Source organism: Gigantopelta aegis, chromosome 6 (assembly GCF_016097555.1).
Source record: "Gigantopelta aegis isolate Gae_Host chromosome 6, Gae_host_genome, whole genome shotgun sequence".
Taxonomy (NCBI): domain Eukaryota; kingdom Metazoa; phylum Mollusca; class Gastropoda; order Neomphalida; family Peltospiridae; genus Gigantopelta; species Gigantopelta aegis.
The window spans coordinates 54,681,099-54,701,713 of record NC_054704.1 but is presented as its reverse complement, the minus strand read 5'-3'; the positions used below and the strand labels follow the sequence as shown (position 1 = coordinate 54,701,713).

Genomic DNA, 20,615 nt, shown 5'->3' with positions numbered 1-20,615 from the left:
GGGAAGTTCACTTGTGTACGTGTTACAAAGCCTTAGTGCACGGTACGTTGGTAATAAACAAGCACATTGAAATGATACATGTGCAGATACCAGTGTGATATGCATCAAGCAGCACAATGCGGACGCTATCTGTCTGCCTTATTCCAGGCACCAAGTGCCTCAGGGTCTGTTCAGTTTGGTTTATCTGTGCGTTCATCTGCCTTGTCCTATAATAGAAGCCATACAGTATTTGGTATAGTAGGCCGAGAGCTGATATAATATTGGTCCTTGATGCCTATCAGTCTTAATATTGGCGTCTGGGGATGACCTCACTGTCTGGTCAGCTGTCCATCCATCTGTTCTAAAAAGGTTTTAATCTTTTATTACATGCAATGGATGAGCACACTTTACATGTACATGAACCATAAAGCAACGAGTGGAGATATAAGAGGTTATGTATACGTGTAGCATTGAGTTAACTGCATGGCTATGGTATAAGAGCATGTTGTTATGTCTGAAAAAGTTTATAATATTAAAAATATCTTTGCTTCTAACTTAAAGTAAATTATCCTGTTTGAATCTGATTTCTAAACAAATTTTTAGGTCCATTCATTTAAACTTTTCGTGCTTATATTCAATTAAGGTTTAAGCATGCTGTCCTGGACACACCTCAGCTATCTGGGATGTCTGTCCAGGATAGTGGTTAGTTGTTAGTAGATAGTGGTTAGTGAGAGAGAAGAGGGTGTAGTGGTCTTACACCTATCCATGAGTCGCTAAAACTCATTCTGGATGGGAGCCAGGAACAGGCTGCGAACCCTGTACCTTATGTCCAATGACTTAACCACCAAGGCTGGTTTAAAACATCAGTCTAAAATAGTCTCATCTGCATCACTTCATTCAAAGGGAAGTAATCAGGCACTCGGGGTAAATAATTATCACCATTACTATCTGCAGTGGATGACTGCCGAGACAAAGCATGACAATGTAACCTTATTTGTACATGACTCTTGTCTAATTATTGATCATGGCAGTGAAGTGAAAACATTTAACTTGGCTTGCTCAAAAGGATCCATTTGTAATGTGTTTCCTTGGGACTGACAAATGTGTTTCATTTAACATCAGTATTGGCCAAATCACTTCCACTGTGTCACTTGGTCATTCATTTGCGGCCCCCCCAACTTCTTATTTTACTATTGAAATTTGTGTTTTTCTACACATAATGTTGTTTTCTTTGTCACTGATTCCAGGCTGATTCATCCAGCTGTGAAATGAGATGACGGCCAGGATTTGGCAGCAGTCAATCCATGACACGTGCTTTTCTTGTCAGGGTTTCCGAGAAGCCGATTGTCTCTCTCTCTCTCTCTCCCCCCCCCCCCCCCCCCCCCCCCCCCCCCGTGTTTGCTCATTTTGGACGAGATCACACTAATAGTGCATGTCCGCATTGATCCGATTGTCAGCCTTTTGCATGCAGAGTCGTGCTGTATTGGTCATGTCTGTCTCACCCAATTGTTCTCCATCAATAGAGAAAGCCTGGCCGGGAAATCACTGGGTCTTTACAACACCCTTCATTTTGACCTTTGACCCATATCGGCCATTGTCCAGGAATAGCGATCTGGTCATCTGTCTAGGTATTTACTCGGGTCATTATCTCTTTGATCTGCTAACGACAGTGACCCCGGTCACACCTCGAGGTCAGAAGAAACTCCGCCTTGGGCGGTGTTTGCAGTGTGCACATTCAACTTTGACTGTCACATGGAATAGGTAATTGACACTCTAAGAACGTAGCTGCTTCAGTATTTGTCGCTTCAGGAGTTAATGTCTACTGTGATGGCTTCAGTATTTGTCTCCTTAAGAATTAATGCCTTCTGTAATTGATTAAATAATACCTCAGTTTTAATGTTGGTTATGTTTTTTTATTCTGCTTTTCAAATTTATGTTCACTTGGTATTGCTACATGTAGGTTTAGGGAAGTTAGGGGGCGGGGTAGGGGTGGATCTAGGGTAGTTAGGGGGCAGGGTAGGGGTGGATCTAGAGTAGTTAGGGGGCAGGGTAGGGGTGGATCTAGTTCAGTTGATGGTGATTGTCTGAGGTGCTTATGATCAAAACCTCTTGGTGGACACTCATTATCTGATTGTTCCCACCCTACCCCACCCCACCCCTTCTCAACCGGTACTCTAATTTTGGTTTGTGCTTTCCCGTCTGTGGGAAAATGCATTTAAAAAATCCCATGTTGCTAATGGGAAGAAATGTAGAGGGTTTTCTTTAAAGAATACATGTCAGAATTATCAAATATTTAACATCCAACAACCCATAATTAATAAATCAATATGCTCTATTTCAAATGAATGATAATTCTGTAATAACTAATCTTGTCGAGTGCTGTTTGGAAATTATGAAATGCTTTTACAAATTATTGTTTTTTCTAAATGATGCAAAACTAATGAGGAATTCTCAAGCAACATGCAAAAAAAATTCCTGTGATAATTTATTTATTCAGAAAAATGGAATTGCTTAAAACAAAAATGTAGCAATGTTTTTTTCATTTAAAAGCATTTAATTAAGTCTTCAGGGACAAATTGTGTGTTATTAAACCGAAGGAAACACTTGCTGGGACACGCATAAATTAACATTTCGACCCCAGCAAGCTGCCACTACATGGGCTACTCATAATGAATATCCAAGCTCCAACACTAAAACTCCAAAAAATTTATTGTAATTCTAAGTAAAAAACCCAAAACGTTCCATATTTTGTTTCGAACACAGTACTTGCATAGCTAGAATTTGATGAAGTGTTCTAAAATATTTTATGTAATTTGAAACTCTTTATCCAGTTCCAAATAATGTAAACCACATTTACATGTATATTACAACATGTATGTTTTGGTTGAGTTTTTTTTTTTTCTTGTGAATACACACCTTAGCGCATGTTCACAACATGTATATTTTGGAAACAATCATTGGTATCTGATATACATTAAAGGATTTTCGGTTATTTCTTTTACATTCATTGAGGTATGAACACAAACAAATGTTTTATCAAACGCACAAAACTAACTTGAACACAGATTTAAAACCCGCTGTCGCCATTACATGGGCTACTCTTCCGATTGGCAGCAAGGGATCTTTTATTGCACTTCCCACAGGCAGGATAGCACAAACCAAGGCCTTTTGAACCATTTATGGATCACTGGCGGTTTCCCTGCTTTACTGGGATAGTATGCAGTCTGTATCTGGCCCTCATGCCTCGACGACCGAACCCACCGAGACCGGGCCGACGTACATTCATTGAGGTATGAACACAAACAATCAAACAAAACCAACTTGAACTTTTAATTTTTCCTGCTTTACAGTATGCAGAAAAAGTATTCTGAATGTAGTATCACAATAAAAATTACTGAAGTTAAATTTCAAGTGAAATTAACCATGAATCAAATAAAACTAAGGGAAGAATTCCATGTTGGATAAATTTAAATAAATGGCACTTTTAATTGCATAAACAATATGCTAGGTCACTGAAATTTATTATCACAGTACCAAGTGGTTTCATATAATTTTAATTCTTTCGTCTTTTTTTGGGGGGGCAATTGTTATAAATGCATTTGTTTTTTGTTTTTCGGTCGATTAAAAAGAATTGATTACGGTATGCAGGTTAAAAGTAGTGTTGGTCAAATAATTAGGACCACATTTTTGTTTGTTATGGCTTAATGCTAGATTTGACTGTCTGATTTTGACAAAATGGATGGACATCTTCCTACATGGGTGGGATGTAACCGAGTGGTAAAGCACTCGCTCGATGCATGGTCAGTCTGGGATCGAGCCCTGTCTGTGGGCCCATTGGGCTATTTCTCGTTCCAGCCAGTGCACCACTATTGGTATATCAAAATAGGCCATGGTATGTACTACCCTGTCTGTGGGATGGTGCATATAAAATATCCCTTTCTGCTAATAGAAAAGAGTAGTCCATGAAGTGGCGACAGTGGGTTTCCTCTCTAAATATCTGTGTGGTCCTTAACCATATGTCTGATGCCATATAACTGTAAATAAAATGTGTTGAGTGCGTCGTTAAATACAACATTTCTTTCTTTCTTTCTTTCCTACATGTGTACACAGAATTGGGCAGGAAGCTGGTAGAACTGAGGAACACATAGTCACACACCAAGTTAATTGGGCTGACCAGTCTGTTTGATTGACTGTTAGCATGGCCAGCTATTTGATATGGTTAATGAAGCATATCATGTATTTGTTCATCCTGATGATTGATTGGTACCAAATACTTGCCCACGACAGTGTGCTTGAATGTAGTGCTTGATTATAGTTATGAGACTGAAAATGAGTTAAGACCACTAACATATATCATGAGAATCCATGTAGTAGGTTCTAATCCAGCCGGTTGACACCTTGTGGGCGGGATCTAATCCATGTAGTAGGTTCTAATCCAGTCGGTTGACATCTTGTGGGCGGGATCTAATCCATGTAGTAGGTTCTAATCCAGTCGGTTGACACCTTGTGGGCGGGATCTAATCCATGTAGTAGGTTCTAATCCAGCTGGTTGACACCTTGTGTGCGGGATCTAATCCATGTAGTAGATTCTAATCCAGTCGGTTGACATCTTGTGGGCGGGATCTAATCCATGTAGTAGGTTCTAATCCAGTCGGTTGACACCTTGTGGGCGGGATCTAATCCATGTAGTAGGTTCTAATCCAGTCGGTTGACACCTTGTGGGCGGGATCTAATCCATGTAGTAGGTTCTAATCCAGTCGGTTGATACCTTGTGGGCGGGATCTAATCCATGTAGTAGGTTCTAATCCAGTCAGTTGACACCTTGTGGGCGGGATCTAATCAATGTTTTTTGAGGTGCTTGCATCGCAGGATCGAACCACCTCGGTTGATCCATTCAGCTGATTGGGTTTTTTCTCGTTTCAACCAGTGCACCGTAACTGGCCATGGTATGTCCTGCTTTCCTGTCTGTGGTAATCAGTAAGTATACCATGTTGGTGGAAACTGGTTTCTTCTAAATAGAATAGAATAGAATTGAATAGATGTTTAATGACAGTTTCTTCTAAATAAGCCAGTAACATTTGTCCTTGATATAACAGCTGAATTTCATGCTCAGGATGACATACTTGAACATTCATTAAATTAGATGCACCAAAATAAGTTGTATCATCATTATCTCATCCTCAGCAGGGCATGACCATTACCATCATCATTACCTAGCAGTACTAATAACACCCAACTATCTGTTAAAGTGGAACAAATGGCAAACCACTTATCACTATTTGGGAGCTGGATCTTGATAAAGATGTGTTAATGTGTGTAGCTACTTGGGCAGTCATTTTGCTGCCATGTAATACGGGAGTGATAACACAGCAATAGTGAGTACATCCACGGAGATTGCAAGGCAATTTGTAATCATGGTGGATTATAGTGTGTGCCTGAACTGGGACCAGGCGCATTACACCAGTCAATCCCCAGCTGACAGATGGGCACAGTTAATGATTTTCTATCAGGTTTCTCCACTGCCCAGGATCTCGCTTGTATGTAATAATTAAATACTTTGTGATGAATACAGTTGAGTTTTTTTCTCTCTCTCGAGCTTTATCTTGTTGGTATAACACTGCTGCTGCTGCTGCCGAATTCTTGAAATTATTTACGTTTCACATTGGTGCGACAGTTAGCTTGACATTCATTCATTTATTTTTGTGCTTATATCCAATTAAGGTTCAAGCATGCTGTCCTGGACACACACCTCAGCTATTTGGGTTGTTTGCGCCGAGAGAGAGAGAGAGAGAGAGAGAGAGAGAGGGAGAGGGAGAGGGAGTGCGAGTGCGAGTGCGTGAGGGTGTATGTGTATGTGTGTAAGAGGGAGAGGGAGAGGGAGAGAGGGAGAGAGAGAGAGTGCGAGTGCGAGTGCGAGTGCGTGAGGGTGTATGTGTATGTGTATGTGTATGTGTATGTGTATGTGTATGTGTATGTGTATGTGTATGTGTATGTGTCTGTGTGTATGTGTATAGTGGTCTTACACCTACCCATTGAGTTGATAAACCTTACTCTGGGTGGAAGTCTATACCGGGCTGCAAACCCTGTACCTACCTCATCATAAAAGTTTTTTTTTAGTAATGCATACACTGGATACGGATACAAAAAACCTATTCACATGCCCCTATCCTCAATAGGTTTAGGCACGCCCCCAGTTCTACATTAAGCTTGCTCATTTTGCTCCCATTTCTCGTAACCCATCAGTTTTAGATCAATGAAACTTAGGTCATAGTTTTAGAAACAAATTATTTACTCTCTGTACTGAAAATTTCAGTAATAAATTGTGCTTGGTCTTAAGAACACTGATTGCAATCTTCTAAATGTCTAAATTATAATATTCAGTATTTAAACAGGTAACTCCCATAACTGCACCAATTTACACCAATAATATAATAAAAATGCCTTTGACCAGTGACTGACATGTGGCACTGAAGGAAGTGGCTGTTGGTACATATGACGGGTTGGCATCAAGAGGTGACATTTTGTACTGGCTTCTACACCACACCCTTGGGTAAACAGGAGGCACTGATTAGGTGACAGGTCTTCAGAAGGTCACTTGACCAGTAGGGTTCGCCAGTCGTAAAATAGTTTTTACTTCATATAAAAAACCTTTATAGTTGTGAGAGAGAGAGAGAGAGAGAGAGAGAGAGAGAGAGAGAGAGAGAGAGAGGAGGGAGGGAGAAAGAGAGGGAGATGGAGGGAGGGGGGAGAAAGGAGAGGGGGGAGGGAGAGAGAGAAAGGAGAGGGAGGGAAGAAGAGAGAGAGGGGAGGGATAGAGGGAGGGAGATATAGACAGACAGACAGAAAAAGAGAGAGACGGGGGGTGGGGGGGGGGGTTGGGTACACAAACAACATTGCATGCACACAAAGATTTGTATAAACATGGCTCTACTACATAATCAGGCTTTTGTACTATCAGTGTTTTATTAAGAAGAATAGAATAGATGTTAACGACACTCTAGCACAAAAAATACATGGGCTATTGGGTGTCAAACAATGGTAAATGCAAAACAGTATTTGATGAACCATATTAAGAAGAACTGCTTATTACTATTTGTTCTCGAGGATAATTCTAATGACATTGGTTTATTCTAGGCATCTATTTTTAGGTTGTTAGATAAAATATTAAGTGCAGTACTGTATAAACAGCAGTAACTTTTATGACATCCTTGTTTAATCTTTATCGGGTAATAAAGGCTGTATTGATTATTATTTTCGTGTTCATAGATGAATAATGAAATTGGTTAATTTTCATTTCAGCATTCTTTACATGTTAGCCGATAATAAAGTACGGTTAAACAATATCTAGGACACTTGAAGCAGTATTAAAATTTGTCATTCCGTTAAGTGTTTTATCTTTGTCCGAAGGGCTCTGAACTGTTGTGTTTTATGGTCTTTACATGTCAAGAGATCACTGTCTTCTGTTGTAAACCTACACCGTCAACCCTGGCAGTGCTTTCAATTTTCTGCAGCATGTAGTTTGCCATGGAACCTTCAATTTTCTATGTCAGTTTTGTTAATTCATTATTCATTTTTTGTAATATTGACAAATTAAACACCTCTCTTGTACATTAACTACAAAACTGTCATGGACTATTCCATGGAGAATATTTTTCCATGGCATATTTGTTTTGCTGTGGCAGTTCGTTTTAATTGATGAGTTGATCATACAGGTACTATTTATTGTAAATATCAGTCAAAACGAATTAATATGAAATTGCTTCAGAATTCCCAATGCAAACACTAACAATAAAGACTAATTAAAATAATGAGTACCCAGATGTTTATCAATACCACTGTTCACTGATTTATTTAACATCCAATAACTCATATATATATATATATATATATATATATATATATATATATATATTGTACTAGGGTGTCATCAAACATTCATCCATTTGTTCAGTCAGTCAGTCAGTCAGTCAGTCAGTCCATTCATTCATTCCAATCATTCATTCATTCCATTCTTTCATTCATTCATTCATTCATTCTGTTTATGTCTGTCAAACGTGTTATTTATCACTTTATTTATTTTTGGGTTGTGTTACAAATGCTATTCCACCAACAAATAAATTGGATAACCAATTGTATACCAATCCTTTTTTTTTTTTTTTAACTTTCAGGTGACAATTTATGACAATGGTATTCCTGTATTGTCATCTACTACCAGAGTGGTGATCAAGGTTGATGATGTGAATGATGAAAAGCCACGGTTCATTGACAAGTCTCCAGAAATCCAAGTCTTGGAGCAGAAACACGCAGGTCACGACATCCCCATCTACCGTGTGGTCACCAACGACCGCGACGTTGGACAGAACGCCAACGTGACGTATTTCATCAAAAACCAGCGTGGAAATGGCCACACCATGTTCAGGATCAACCCTCTGTCCGGTTTGATCTACTCCACCAAGGATCTCGTCAGTGGAAAAACACATGACTTGCAGGTGAGCTTCTTAATCTTGTATTTTTTAAATGGTGGGTGAAGCTAATTGAAGTCTTGACCAGTTGGAGTGTTCTGCACATCAGACTTTGCCAGTACGTTGTGGGGTTTTTTTTACCAGTTGCAGGCTTGTGATTTTTCAGTTCTCATAAAATTTCAGCTTTTTTTTTTTTTTTTTTGTCAATTTGTTTTTCTTTAAAGTAGACTAAGACTGGATTAGATCCAAAATGCTTAAAACTGACCTTTATTTAGGTATAGATTAGATATTTCAGCTTTTTAAACATCATTTCATCTTGTCATTTTGAAATGGTTTCACATGCCTGCAGTTGGTACATATCTGTCCTTGGCCAGTCGTGAAGTGTCATGTTTTACTTACCCTCACTAATATATATATATATAACACTTCTGTATAGGCTAGTATTTTGTAGTATTTCGACTTGGCATAAAATATTTAATAAATAATAAGTACAGTAGAATTTCTTTGGGTCAAACTTGGAACGGTTGAATACACCGCAATGCCTGAACCAAGCGTGAAGTCCTGAGTAACCCTTACACAATGTTGACCGAATGGTTAGGTCAAGCACCGACGAGGTTCGAGCCAACAGGATTCAGCACTGTAATTTGAAAAATATATTTATAGATACGAGCCAGTATCGACATTACAAATATTCTCTTGTTAAGAGAATATGAATATTCATTGAATAATACCATTGAAACAAACTCTTTGAAATGTCATGTGTTGTGCTGATTATTAACAGATAGCAAGACTTGTGAAACATGTTTTAATAAAGTATTGTGTGTTTTCTACAGATCAAAGCTGTGGATGGTGGCCAGCCTCCCAGGCGGGCCGGGGTGCGAATTCGGATTGAGATTGTCGACCGGCCAACCTTCTCGGCACACCCACCGCGATTCACCGAGTCCTCATACTTCGTGTCGGTCACTGAAAACGACCCCATCGGCCACCTGGTGGTCATGTTGTCGGCAGAAGACGATGATGGCAACTCGATCTGGTTCTCAATCATGGGTAGGAAGTTACACGTCGCTTGTAGTTCATTGTCATAACAACATGGAAACTGCTGTTATCGGCCTATCCTCCATTAAAAATCGCAACATGGGGGTTCCGTAATGGAATTTACTGTTCTTTTAGAAGTTGGACACTCTTGGAAAAAGGATGGCCATTCTTAATAGATAATATATAGCATTGTTACAGGCAGCCCATGCTGCATTAGGAAAAATGTAGTAGGTTTCCTCTGATGACTACAAGTCAGAAATTACCGAACATTTGACATCCAATAGCCGATGATTAATTAATCAGTGTGCTCTAGTAGTATCATTAAACAAAACAAACTTTAAATGTTACAGGCAGTCTCACCTCACAACGAGTGTGAAAATTGAGAGAAAACTGTTTCATTCATGCATCGCTATGCCACCAAAGCTGCTTCACAAATTTGTTTCCTTTTTGTTTTGTTTTTTCAATTGATTTCATTCTTTTAATCTTACTCTGTGAATAACATTCAAGGTCAGATAAGTCAAGCATAATTGATCGATCATTCCGATTGCTTTCATTCTTTTTTTGTTTGTATCTTTATTGCTGATAATTGTTGGCAGTTTTTTTTTGAGTGAGGAATTTCTCCTATCTTCCTGTGCAGCAAACATAATACTGATGTCGACAGGTGTTACCATTCCGGCTGTAGTTATAGATCTTGACACGTATTGTGGAAGTTGTCACTTTTCATTATCCATGTCGGACCTCTGTCTGCAGTTTTCATATTTTTGCCTTTATTCTGCAAACGTGATGAGACATTCATTGGTCTTTCAAGATCTTCAATCTTCTGGTGTTTGGATTGTAAATTAGTCTCTAATGGATGTTCAAGTAGGGGATCCACATGAAAAGTATTTTGGTTTTAAAAGTTTTTAAAAAATGTGAATATTTTTAGAAATGTTTTTAAAAAGCAGCTCTAGTTTTATGTTCTGTAGTCAAGCTTCAGAATAATAAATAATTGGTTATTTTGTTACTTGTCATGCTACTTTCTAGCAGACAGAGTAGATTGTAGCTTTTAGGAGACATTTTATTACTTTAGAAAATTATTTTATTGAAAAAAACCCCAAGGAGGGAGAAGAAAGACCTTGGTGGGGGGGGGGGGGGGGAATCATAGTTTAAAAAATAAAAGCAATTAACTTTTTTTAATGCAATTTCATTTGCACAGTGTATTTTTAAGTTTAATCCAATTGGTGAAGTATGGAAGCCAATTTTTCATCACTGCTATTTATTTGTGTAACTTCTGACAGGCTGGTGTCTGGAGTGTACATATGGACAGCCAAATTGCTTTTGATTCCCACATGCAACCCACTGAAGGTAATGGCTGTTTTTCTAGAAGAAGACAAAAAATGCTAAAGTATTTTTGAATATGTCCGAAACAGCCAAAATCCATCAAAGTCGGCTGAAGAGCAATTTGCAGCCAGGAGTCGTGGGTAGATCCATCATTTTTGGTATGAAAGTATTACCAGACTTCCTGCTCTCTGCTCCGGTGCTAACTCTACCTGGTTGTGTGGAAACAGCATCATCTGCTTTCATCTTGCACGGAATGTGAACACAAATATACAGGTGTTGAACACTTCTGTAGACACTTTCCATGTTTATGGTATATGTGCTGGTCAGCTAGATGGAATTCATGTTTTTAACCTCGTGCTGATCTTGCTCAGACAGTTTTAGGGTTTAATTTTTAAAATCTGCATCTGGTAAAAAAACCCAGCAGCAGTTTTGGCATGGTTCCTCTAATGTCCAGGTTGAAGCTTTTTCTGGGACTGTAATCCTCTTGATGGCACAAATAAACGAACATGCTATCTTTGTAAAGAATAACAAACTGATGTTTTCGCAGACTACAACATGTCACACATTATTAAATGGTAAAAAAGAATAAAACAATAAATAATGCAGTTCAAGTTAAAGGTTACTCCATTGTAGATTTATGTTCTGTTTCTCTGTTATTCTAGCTTAGATCTGCGCAGAATATGAAAAGAATGCTTGTAACATATTTGAAGACTAGGTTATAAAAATAATAAAATATTGGATTTTTCATAAATAATTAGTTCTTATATTTATAAAACAGTTCAGTTGTCAAACTAAAGATAACATTTCCCTTTGTTCACAGTGGTATTCTCCACATTAGAAATACAATCTAGTGAATTAGTTGGCAGTACCCCCATTCATAAACAACATTCATAGCTATTTGTGATATATCATATAGTAATGTGTAGACATAACCTTTGAAATGTTACCGGAAGAAGAAGTCAGAAATTATTTTTAAAATTAATTATTATACATACAGCATAAACATCAACTTTACTTAATACATGTAGTTGGTACCACTTCATTGTCGACTTGGAAAGATGATTTAGGAGATAACCATATGGAGTTTTTAGATTTGCGGGTGTTATTGTCTATTTGATCCCGCAAATGTCATTTTTGACCGAAGGCGTTAGCCTGAGGTCCAAAATGAAACATTTGCGGGCATCAAATAGACAATAACACCCGCAAATCTAAAAACTGCATATGGTTATGTCCATTGTAAACTGAATCGTTTTTCTACAGAACTAACTGTATATTTGGCATTTCTTGAAAAAAATACCTGGCTACAATCTAACTGTAGACCCTTGAATCGTCAAGTTCGCCTGTTCCAATTGCTAATGACGTCACTTTCTAATGACGTCATTAGCTTTCCGGGTGTTATTGTCTATTTGATCCCGGAAAAAGAATGTAATTAACCAATGACAATACAGAACACACGACAGTCAGTTTACAATGTATCATAAGAGTTCTTGTAGCAGTGCTTTGTATCCATTAGATTTGGGGCGGGACGTAACCCAGTGGTACAGTGCTCGCTCGATGCACTGTCGGTGTGGGATCAATCCCCGTCAGTGGGCCCATTGGGCTATTTCTCATTCCAGCCAGTGCACCACGACTGGTATATCAAAGGCCATGGTATGTACTACCCTGTCTGTGGGATGGTGCATATAAAAGATCCCTTGCTGCTAATCGAAAAGAGTAGCCCATGAAGTGGCGACAGCGGGTTTCCTCTCTCAATATATGTGTGGTCCTTAACCATATGTCTGACGCCATATAACCGTAAATAAAATGTGTTGAGTGCGTCGTTAAATAAAACATTTCTTTCTTTCTTTCTTTTCCATTAGATTTCTAGCCCCTTCAATTTAGAAAATGTCCACAGCAAAAAATCATACCATTGGGAAAAAAACACCTGGATAATAGTCCAAGGCAAAAAAGTGCCATGGAGAATTAAAAACTCCACGGCCTTGTTGACTGCTGTGGCAATTACAGGGGTTAGATTGCAGAATTCAGCTGGGATTATTATTATTTCATTATACATGTACCTGTATCTACTAGCATTACTAATTGTTTTCAATGTTTTGATTCTATTTCCGCAGATGGTGACGACGAGGGAATGTTCATGGTACAGCCAAAACATGGCAGTCTGCTTCTGGCTCACCAGCTGGACTGGGAAACCAAGTCGAGCTACAACCTCACTGTGTGTGCCACCGATGGCGTGCACGACACGTGTACTTGGGTAAGTGTTCCAACCTCTTTGGATTCTCTAGGTTGTCATGGGAAAACAAGTCGAGTTACAACCTCACTGTGTGTGCCACCGATGGTGTGCATGACACATGTACTTGGGTAAGTGTTCCAACCTCTTTGGATTCTAGAGGTTGTCATGGGAAAACAAGTCGAGCTACAACCTCACTGTGTGTGCCACCGATGGCATGCATGACACGTGTACTTGGGTAAGTGTTCCAACCTCTTTGGATTCTAGAGGTTGTCATGGGAAACAAGTCGAGTTATAACCTCACTGTGTGTGCCACCGATGGCGTGCATGACACGTGTACTTGGGTAAGTGTTCCAATCTCTTTGGATTCTCTAGGTTGTTATGGGAAAACAAGTCGAGCTACAACCTCACTGTGTGTGCCACCGATGTCGTGCATGACACATGTACATGGGTAAGTGTTCCAACCACTTTGGATTCTAGAAGTTGTCATGGGAAACAAGTCGAGTACAACCTCACTGTGTGTGCCACATGTACTTGGGTAAGTGTTCCAATCTCTTTGGATTCTCGAGGTTGTCATGGGAAACCAAGTCAAGCTACAACCTCACTGTGTGTGCCACGTGTACTTGGATAAGTGTTCCAAACTCTTTGAATTCTCGAGGTTGTTATTTTAAACCAAGTTGAGCTACAACCTCACTGTGTGTGCCACCGATGGCGTGCATGACATGTGTACTTCCAAGGGTAAGTGTTCCAACATCATTGGATTTTAGAGGTTGTCACACACAACTGTTAATGTTCTTTCCCGTTTGTTGTAGGAAGTACAGTGTTTTACTTTGTTTTTTATATGTTACTAAAAGGAAGGGTTGGAGTTATGTCTGAAAATAATTGGGATGATTTTTTTCATGAATCTGTCAAATTAAGTAAAAAAAACTAAAGTTGTTCTACGTGGCAGTGTTGTTTGTCCTGGATATGTGATATAATTTTTATCTCCCATGTCCCTTATCTTTGAAATTCAGCACCTTTTATCAACTCAAAAAGTTAAATATTCATCTGTTTGAAACTGAATATTTCTAATTATAGGAATTGCACAAAACGCTGTAAATTGAAAAAAAAACACCCAAATATTTTAATATGTTGGAATTCCCTTGATGCCACACAGAATTCTTGGTATCAGATATTTACTGTGGTCTTGTAATTGCCTCATTAATTCTTCACCTCCCATGCATGTAATACTGAAAGACTGAGCACAGTGAAGGGCTGCAGAGGACCTTGCATCACTGAAAACTGAACTTGATTCATTTAGACACCAGCTGCTACAGAAAGTGTAACATGTCAGGCACGCTTGAAAATCGAAATAAAACCTTTCTGCGTTTAAATAGACAAAGAAGAAGTTTGTTTTGTTGTAACGACACCACTAGAGCACATTGATTTAGTAATAATCGGCTATTGGATGTCAAACATTTTGTAATTTTTACATAATAGTCTAAGAGAGGAAACCCGCTACATTTTTCCATTAGTAGCAAGGGATCTTTTCAATCTAATTAAAATTAGCTCCACTATTACATGTGGATCTAACACCAGCCAGTTGGAGCTCATGTCCACCAATCAAAACCTTACTTGCAGTATCCTGCCAGTGATTTAAAAATAATTTGAAAACATTCCGAATTATCCTGAGGGTATACGACATGTTTCGTGTGAATTATGAATGCCTTAAAACATGTTTTATTTTATAAAATAAATAATTTGTAATGTAAAACTGAAGACTGATTTAGTTGGGGTTTTTTTATAAATAAATAAATAATTTTTAATGTAAAATTGAAGACTGATAACCCACCCCGTACGTATTGGTATGGTTCGCTGTACTTCGGCCACTAAAATAGACTCGCCCGATATTTTTAGAATTTGTATGCTCCCAAATAACGTTATAAAAGGCGAAGTGTGATTGGTCAATATTTAAATTATTATTTACAGTTGAAATGTTACCTGGACATTGGGGACTACGCAGTGTTGTTAGTTTTAAATCACTGGCAGGATTCTGCAAGTAAGGTTTTGATTGGTGGACATGAGCTCCAACTGGCTGGTGTTAGATCCACATGTAATAGTGGAGCTAATTTTAATTAGATTGGGATCTTTTATATGCACCACCCCACAGACAGGATAGCACATATGACGACCTTTGATATACCAGTTGTGGTGTACTGGCTGGGACAAAAAAAATTAGTGCGTTTAATGCATGCAGCTGTAGGTAGAAATTCAATTTAGAAATGCGTTATTTGTTGAATACAATATTGTAACAAGAGCAAACTGTTAATCAGGGTATGAGAAAAAATAGTTTTATTTTAGTTTGCTTGATACGGCAAAAAGGATATATTGTGATGTGTGAAAATATTTTATATGTTACTGGTAGCATATTGAGGAAAGCTAGAAAGATTTTTTTTAATAGATTGGTACATGATTAATGTAATGCGAGTTAAATAGGTTGTTTTAAGTTACATGTTTAAAGCAACAAGGATATATTGTAATGTGAAATGTTGTTTATATGTTACTGGTAGAATATTGAGGAAAGCCAGAAAGATTTTTTTTTAATAGATTGGTACATGATTAATGTAATGCGAGTTAAATAGGTTGTTTTAAATTACATGAATGATGCAATGGTACATGATTAGTGTAATGCGAGTTAAATAGGTTGTTTTAAGTTACATGTATAATGCAGTGAAACGTTTTCATGCTTCATATATTTTTATTAGACAGTTAATCCTTACATTTGATGCAACTGCACGCACAGAAAAGTATCTTGATACCGAGTTACTTTTTTTTATGGACGTAATTGGTTTCATGTTCTTTCGACGCAGTATGTTTGGATTACCGTAGGTAATTAATAAAGCTTCCTTGTTGAATCTGCACCGGACACAAAAATGTAATGGCACACTGAGTATGTTTATACACGAGTACGATATAATTAATATTGTACCTGGTATTTATTGACCTTGGTTATGCCTTGCTAGTAAATGAATAAGCGTAACTGTAAGTAATTAAAATATAAAAGGACAAATAATAAATCATGCAGTCCTTGCATGGCTTCAAAGCTGATACATTTGATCAGATTTATATTAGCCACGGTAGCATGCCCATGTTATGAAGTATTAGGCCAGTTGCATTGCGGAAACAAATTAAAAAAAATAATAATAAACACAAAAATCCCAACATTCTCACTAATTCTTTAGGTTCCTTTACACCAAATCAATTGCCAGTACCACTAATGTTAACATTTTTTACAATAAAACTGGTATATAAATTAAGTTGGGTATAATCCCACCTAGACAGCCTACATATTAAAAAACAAACATTTGGGACTTACATTTAATTGTAATCTACTTACACCTACTTAAGTTTTATAGCAGCTGTCAGTTTTACTGGAATACTCATTTCTGTCATTATTGGTGTGCCCATGTGTGATGTGTTTGTATGAGAAAAACACTGTGAAATGATCGTCATGCCAATATAGATTTGTATTCATATTTATGTCAGTTTGGACTACTAATGGAAAAATGTTGCGGGTTTCCTCTAAGACTATATGTCAAAATGACCAAATGTGCTCTAGCGGTGTCGTTAAACAAAACAAACTTTAACTTAAAATGAAGTTTAAATTGATACAAATGTTTGAATGACCAGGAACACATTGTGTGTACAACAAAGTGGACTTATTATGTAATTGTGAAAAGTCTCCATTAACATATTGTTTAATCAGGGCTATTACAAAGGAAAGTTTGTTTAATGACACCCCAGCACATTGTTTAATCTGCAGCTGTTACAAAAGGAATGTTCTGTTATGTGTCTACCATGAATGCGGTAACACTCCATGACTGATTTTTGTTGTTTTTGTTGTAGGTTTATGTGAAAGTGATAGACATAAACGACAATGAGCCCGAGTTCTCCAACCTGATCTACATGGGCGAGGTGGTGGAGAGCGTGGAGGTGGGCAGCAGCGTGCTCCAGTTGACGGCCACCGACCGTGACGAGGACAAGAAACTCATCTACACGTTCTCGTCGGCCGGAAACCTTGTCAGTTTGCACAAGTTCAACATAAACCCTCACAACGGTGAGGTTTCAGTTTCATGTTGCGAGATTTCAAACCTCATAGTTTAATGGGGCAGGATTTCGCTCAGTTGGTTGAGCGCTCGCCTGAGGTGCTTGCGTCGCAGGATCGAATCACCTCAGTGAATCCGTTCAACTGATTGGGTTTTTTTTTTGTTCCAACCAGTGCACTACAACTGGTCAAAGGCCGTGGTATGTGCTTTCCTGTCTGTGGGAAAGCACATATAAAAGATCCCTTGCTGCATTAGGAAAATGTAGCGGGTTTTCTCTGTTGACTACGAATCAGAATTACTAAATGTTTAGCATCCATAAGCCGATGATTAATTAATCAATGTGCTCTAATGGTTTTGTTAAACAAAACAAACTTCTTCTTCATAGTTTAAGGGTGCTGTAATTCTCACCGATACTAGATCAGGGAGAATTTGTTTTAGCTCACCTTGACTTATGAATTAAAAACAAAATGTACTATAAAGGAATAAATATTAATTTTCAATATGGTAATATCTTAAATGGCTCACAATAATGCAAGTTTGCGTAACAATTAATCACAAGTACAAATTTCATGATCGAGTGCAATCAATAACAATACAGAGTTACTTCCCTTTCTAATTCTGTGTTTGGTGCACTAATCGAGTAATGATAAATGAGGAAATGAAACCCCCATTGAACTTAGTGGATATGAAAATTTGTTGGGGGCGATTGTTTTGTTTTAGCAGTATCTCAGAATGTTTGTTTCTAATATTTCAGGTATTATAAGTGTGGCTGAACCGCTGGACCGTGAAGCCTTGGCCCGCCACATCCTCACCATCATGGTGCGAGACCGAGGAACACCGTCCAAGCGCAGCTTCGCCCGTGTCACCATCAACGTGCTGGACCACAACGACCACACCCCACAGTTCCTGTCCACCATGTTCGAGGGTCGCGTCTTTGAAACGGCGGCTGTGGGAACGTCCGTGGTGCAGACCTTTGCTACAGACAACGACAAGGGGGACAATGCAGAAATTTCATTTTCCATCCTGTCTGGTAAGTGAAACTACTTAATGAGTCGGAACGATCATTAGAGGTATATATACAGAATTTGAGATTCATAAGCACATGTATTTATTATTAGTTAATGGTGGTGTTAATACTATCAATAAAATATTTACATGCTCCTATACCACGAAGGTTTCGAGCATTGTTAATACTATCAGTAATCTATAATCAAATGAAATTAAAGTTTCAACTGCATTATATTATACAGCTTCATGATTAAAAGTGGGCTTTTTGTAGGGGTTGAGTTTCTCTGTGTGCAAAATGTAAAAAAAAAGCAGGCAAAATATGCAAGATAATCTTGTAACTAATTTAAAAAAGAAAACAGGTAGGATATTTGGCAGTGTAAAAGTAGCCTGAATATTTTTATTCTTGTGTATTATGTTCGGCCAGGGTTGGAGATTTTGTGTAGTATATACTTTATCATAGCCTTGAGCTGTCCATTAGACTAGCTTGTACTCTAATGTTTTATAAATACATTTATTTACTGATGTTTATTCTTAACTGCAGGTAATGTTGGAGGCTCGTTTGTAATAGACAGAAACGTCGGTATCGTGTCAGTTGGAAAAGAGCTTGACCGTTCAGTACAACACGAGTATGACCTTGTCGTCATGGCAGCAGACAAGGGTGAGCCTTCGCTGAGCACCACGTGCGAGGTGAAGATTCATGTGACCATGTCAAACAATGCTCCCCCGAAGTTCTGGAAGATGGAACGTACAGCCGAGCTGAGAGAAAACCAACCACCTGGGGTGGTCGTCATCGCCATCCATGCCACAAGCCAGTCATCCATAGTGTACGACATCTCGGCCGGAAACGACAAGGGATATTTCTCGATAAACCCAAACTCGGGGGTCATTTCAACCAAACAAGTTGTCGACTATGAAACTGACCAGCTGTTCAATCTCACGATCACAGCGACAAACATCGTGGGTGCGGAGACGACATCGCACGTGACTGTTCACATCCTGGACGAAAACGACAATCATCCGAGATTCCACCAGCGTGTGTATTTGGGAAACATTAGCGAGGCAGCTCCACCCAACAGCATGATTCTCAGTCAGACCGGCTCACCGCTGGTGATTAAGGGCAGCGATGAGGACTCCGGGACGAATGCTTTACTCACGTACGAAATAACAGACCCCGAAGTGAAGGAGGTTTTCACAATTGATCCTGGCACGGGAGCGATACGTACGAAATTGTCTCTCGATCACGAGAAGACGAGACAGTACAACTTCAGCGTCCAGGTGACGGATCTCGGCAAGCCACGTCTTCGTGCCGAGACGCCAGCTGTGGTGATAATCACGGTCACTGACGTCAACGACTCACCCCCGCAGTTCTCAAACCACACATACAGGACGCGCGTCCTCCTCCCAACCTACAAAGACGTTGCAGTGATCCACCTCCACGCGCACGATGCTGACTCTTCATCGGACGACCTGCTGACCTACAGCATCGTCGGGGGCAACGCCGGGAACAAGTTTGCACTGAACCCACAGACCGGCGTGATGTTCGTGAGGAAGGAGACGGGAATGGCGTCGAGGTACGAGCTCAAGGTTCAGGTCAGCGATGGGAAGTTCGACAGCACCGCGACCGTCATCATCAGCGTCCAGCAGACCGTGGACAGCGGGTTACGCTTCACCAAGAAGGTGTACCTGGCCAGCGTGCAGGAGAACATGTCCATGATCAAACGGCTCACGGTCGTCCAGACCGTCGGGCACAAGCTGAACGAACGTCTGAGGTTTGCGCTGCTCAACAACAAAGATGAGTTCTCCATTGGACACTCGTCCGGGGCACTCAAGACGAAGGGAATCCCATTCAACCGCGAGATGCAGGACAACTACACGGTCGTCGTCAGGGTTACCAACTCTCGTGGACGATTGGCGCACGTGGTTGTCATGGTTACAGTGCTGGATGAAAACGATAATGCCCCCATGTTTGTGAACCAGCCATACCACTCGGTGGTGTCGTTTGATGCCGCTGAAGGAGAAATTGTTAAAAGGGTGGGTATGATATTGGTGTCGGCATTGGAATTTGTGTTTCTATATCATTAATCTGTAAATGTTATCTTTATACAGTCAAGTTGTCATATGGGTTTTAAGTTGTGCTGAAGGAGAAATAGTTAAAAGGGCGGGTAGGATATTGGTGTTAGCATTGGAATTTGTATTTCTTTATTGTTGATGATCTGTAAATGTTATATGTCATATGGATTTTAAGTTTTAGCAAAACTAGGATTTATTTATTTGAGCATATTTCAGTTATAAATGCAGTGAAACCTCTGACAACAAAACACTGGAATTCCTTCAAAACCATTTTGTGTGGTTCTTTGTCAAGTATCAGTACTTTGTCCTATGGGTGTCCCATTTTAGAGGGATTTCACTGTATATTAATAATATACTTTTCCTCTTTATTATTATAATCTTGAGAAACGACGTCATGAAAAGAAGATTCTGAATTAAATTTTGATTTTC

General features: G+C 39.1%; 1 protein-coding gene across 3 annotated transcripts in view; it reads left to right on the top strand.

The window, feature by feature from the left end:
* Positions 1-20,615, top strand: part of LOC121375658 (protocadherin Fat 1-like) — a 183,259-nt gene that overhangs the window by 118,882 nt on the left and 43,762 nt on the right. For all 3 annotated transcript variants that reach the window (XM_041503220.1, XM_041503219.1, XM_041503218.1), the window contains exons 5-10: positions 8,148-8,468; positions 9,275-9,488; positions 12,908-13,047; positions 16,909-17,119; positions 17,863-18,138; positions 18,658-20,147. In XM_041503220.1, the coding sequence (XP_041359154.1) occupies positions 8,148-8,468; positions 9,275-9,488; positions 12,908-13,047; positions 16,909-17,119; positions 17,863-18,138; positions 18,658-20,147 (2,652 nt within the window). The remainder of the gene's footprint in view (positions 1-8,147; positions 8,469-9,274; positions 9,489-12,907; positions 13,048-16,908; positions 17,120-17,862; positions 18,139-18,657; positions 20,148-20,615) is intronic.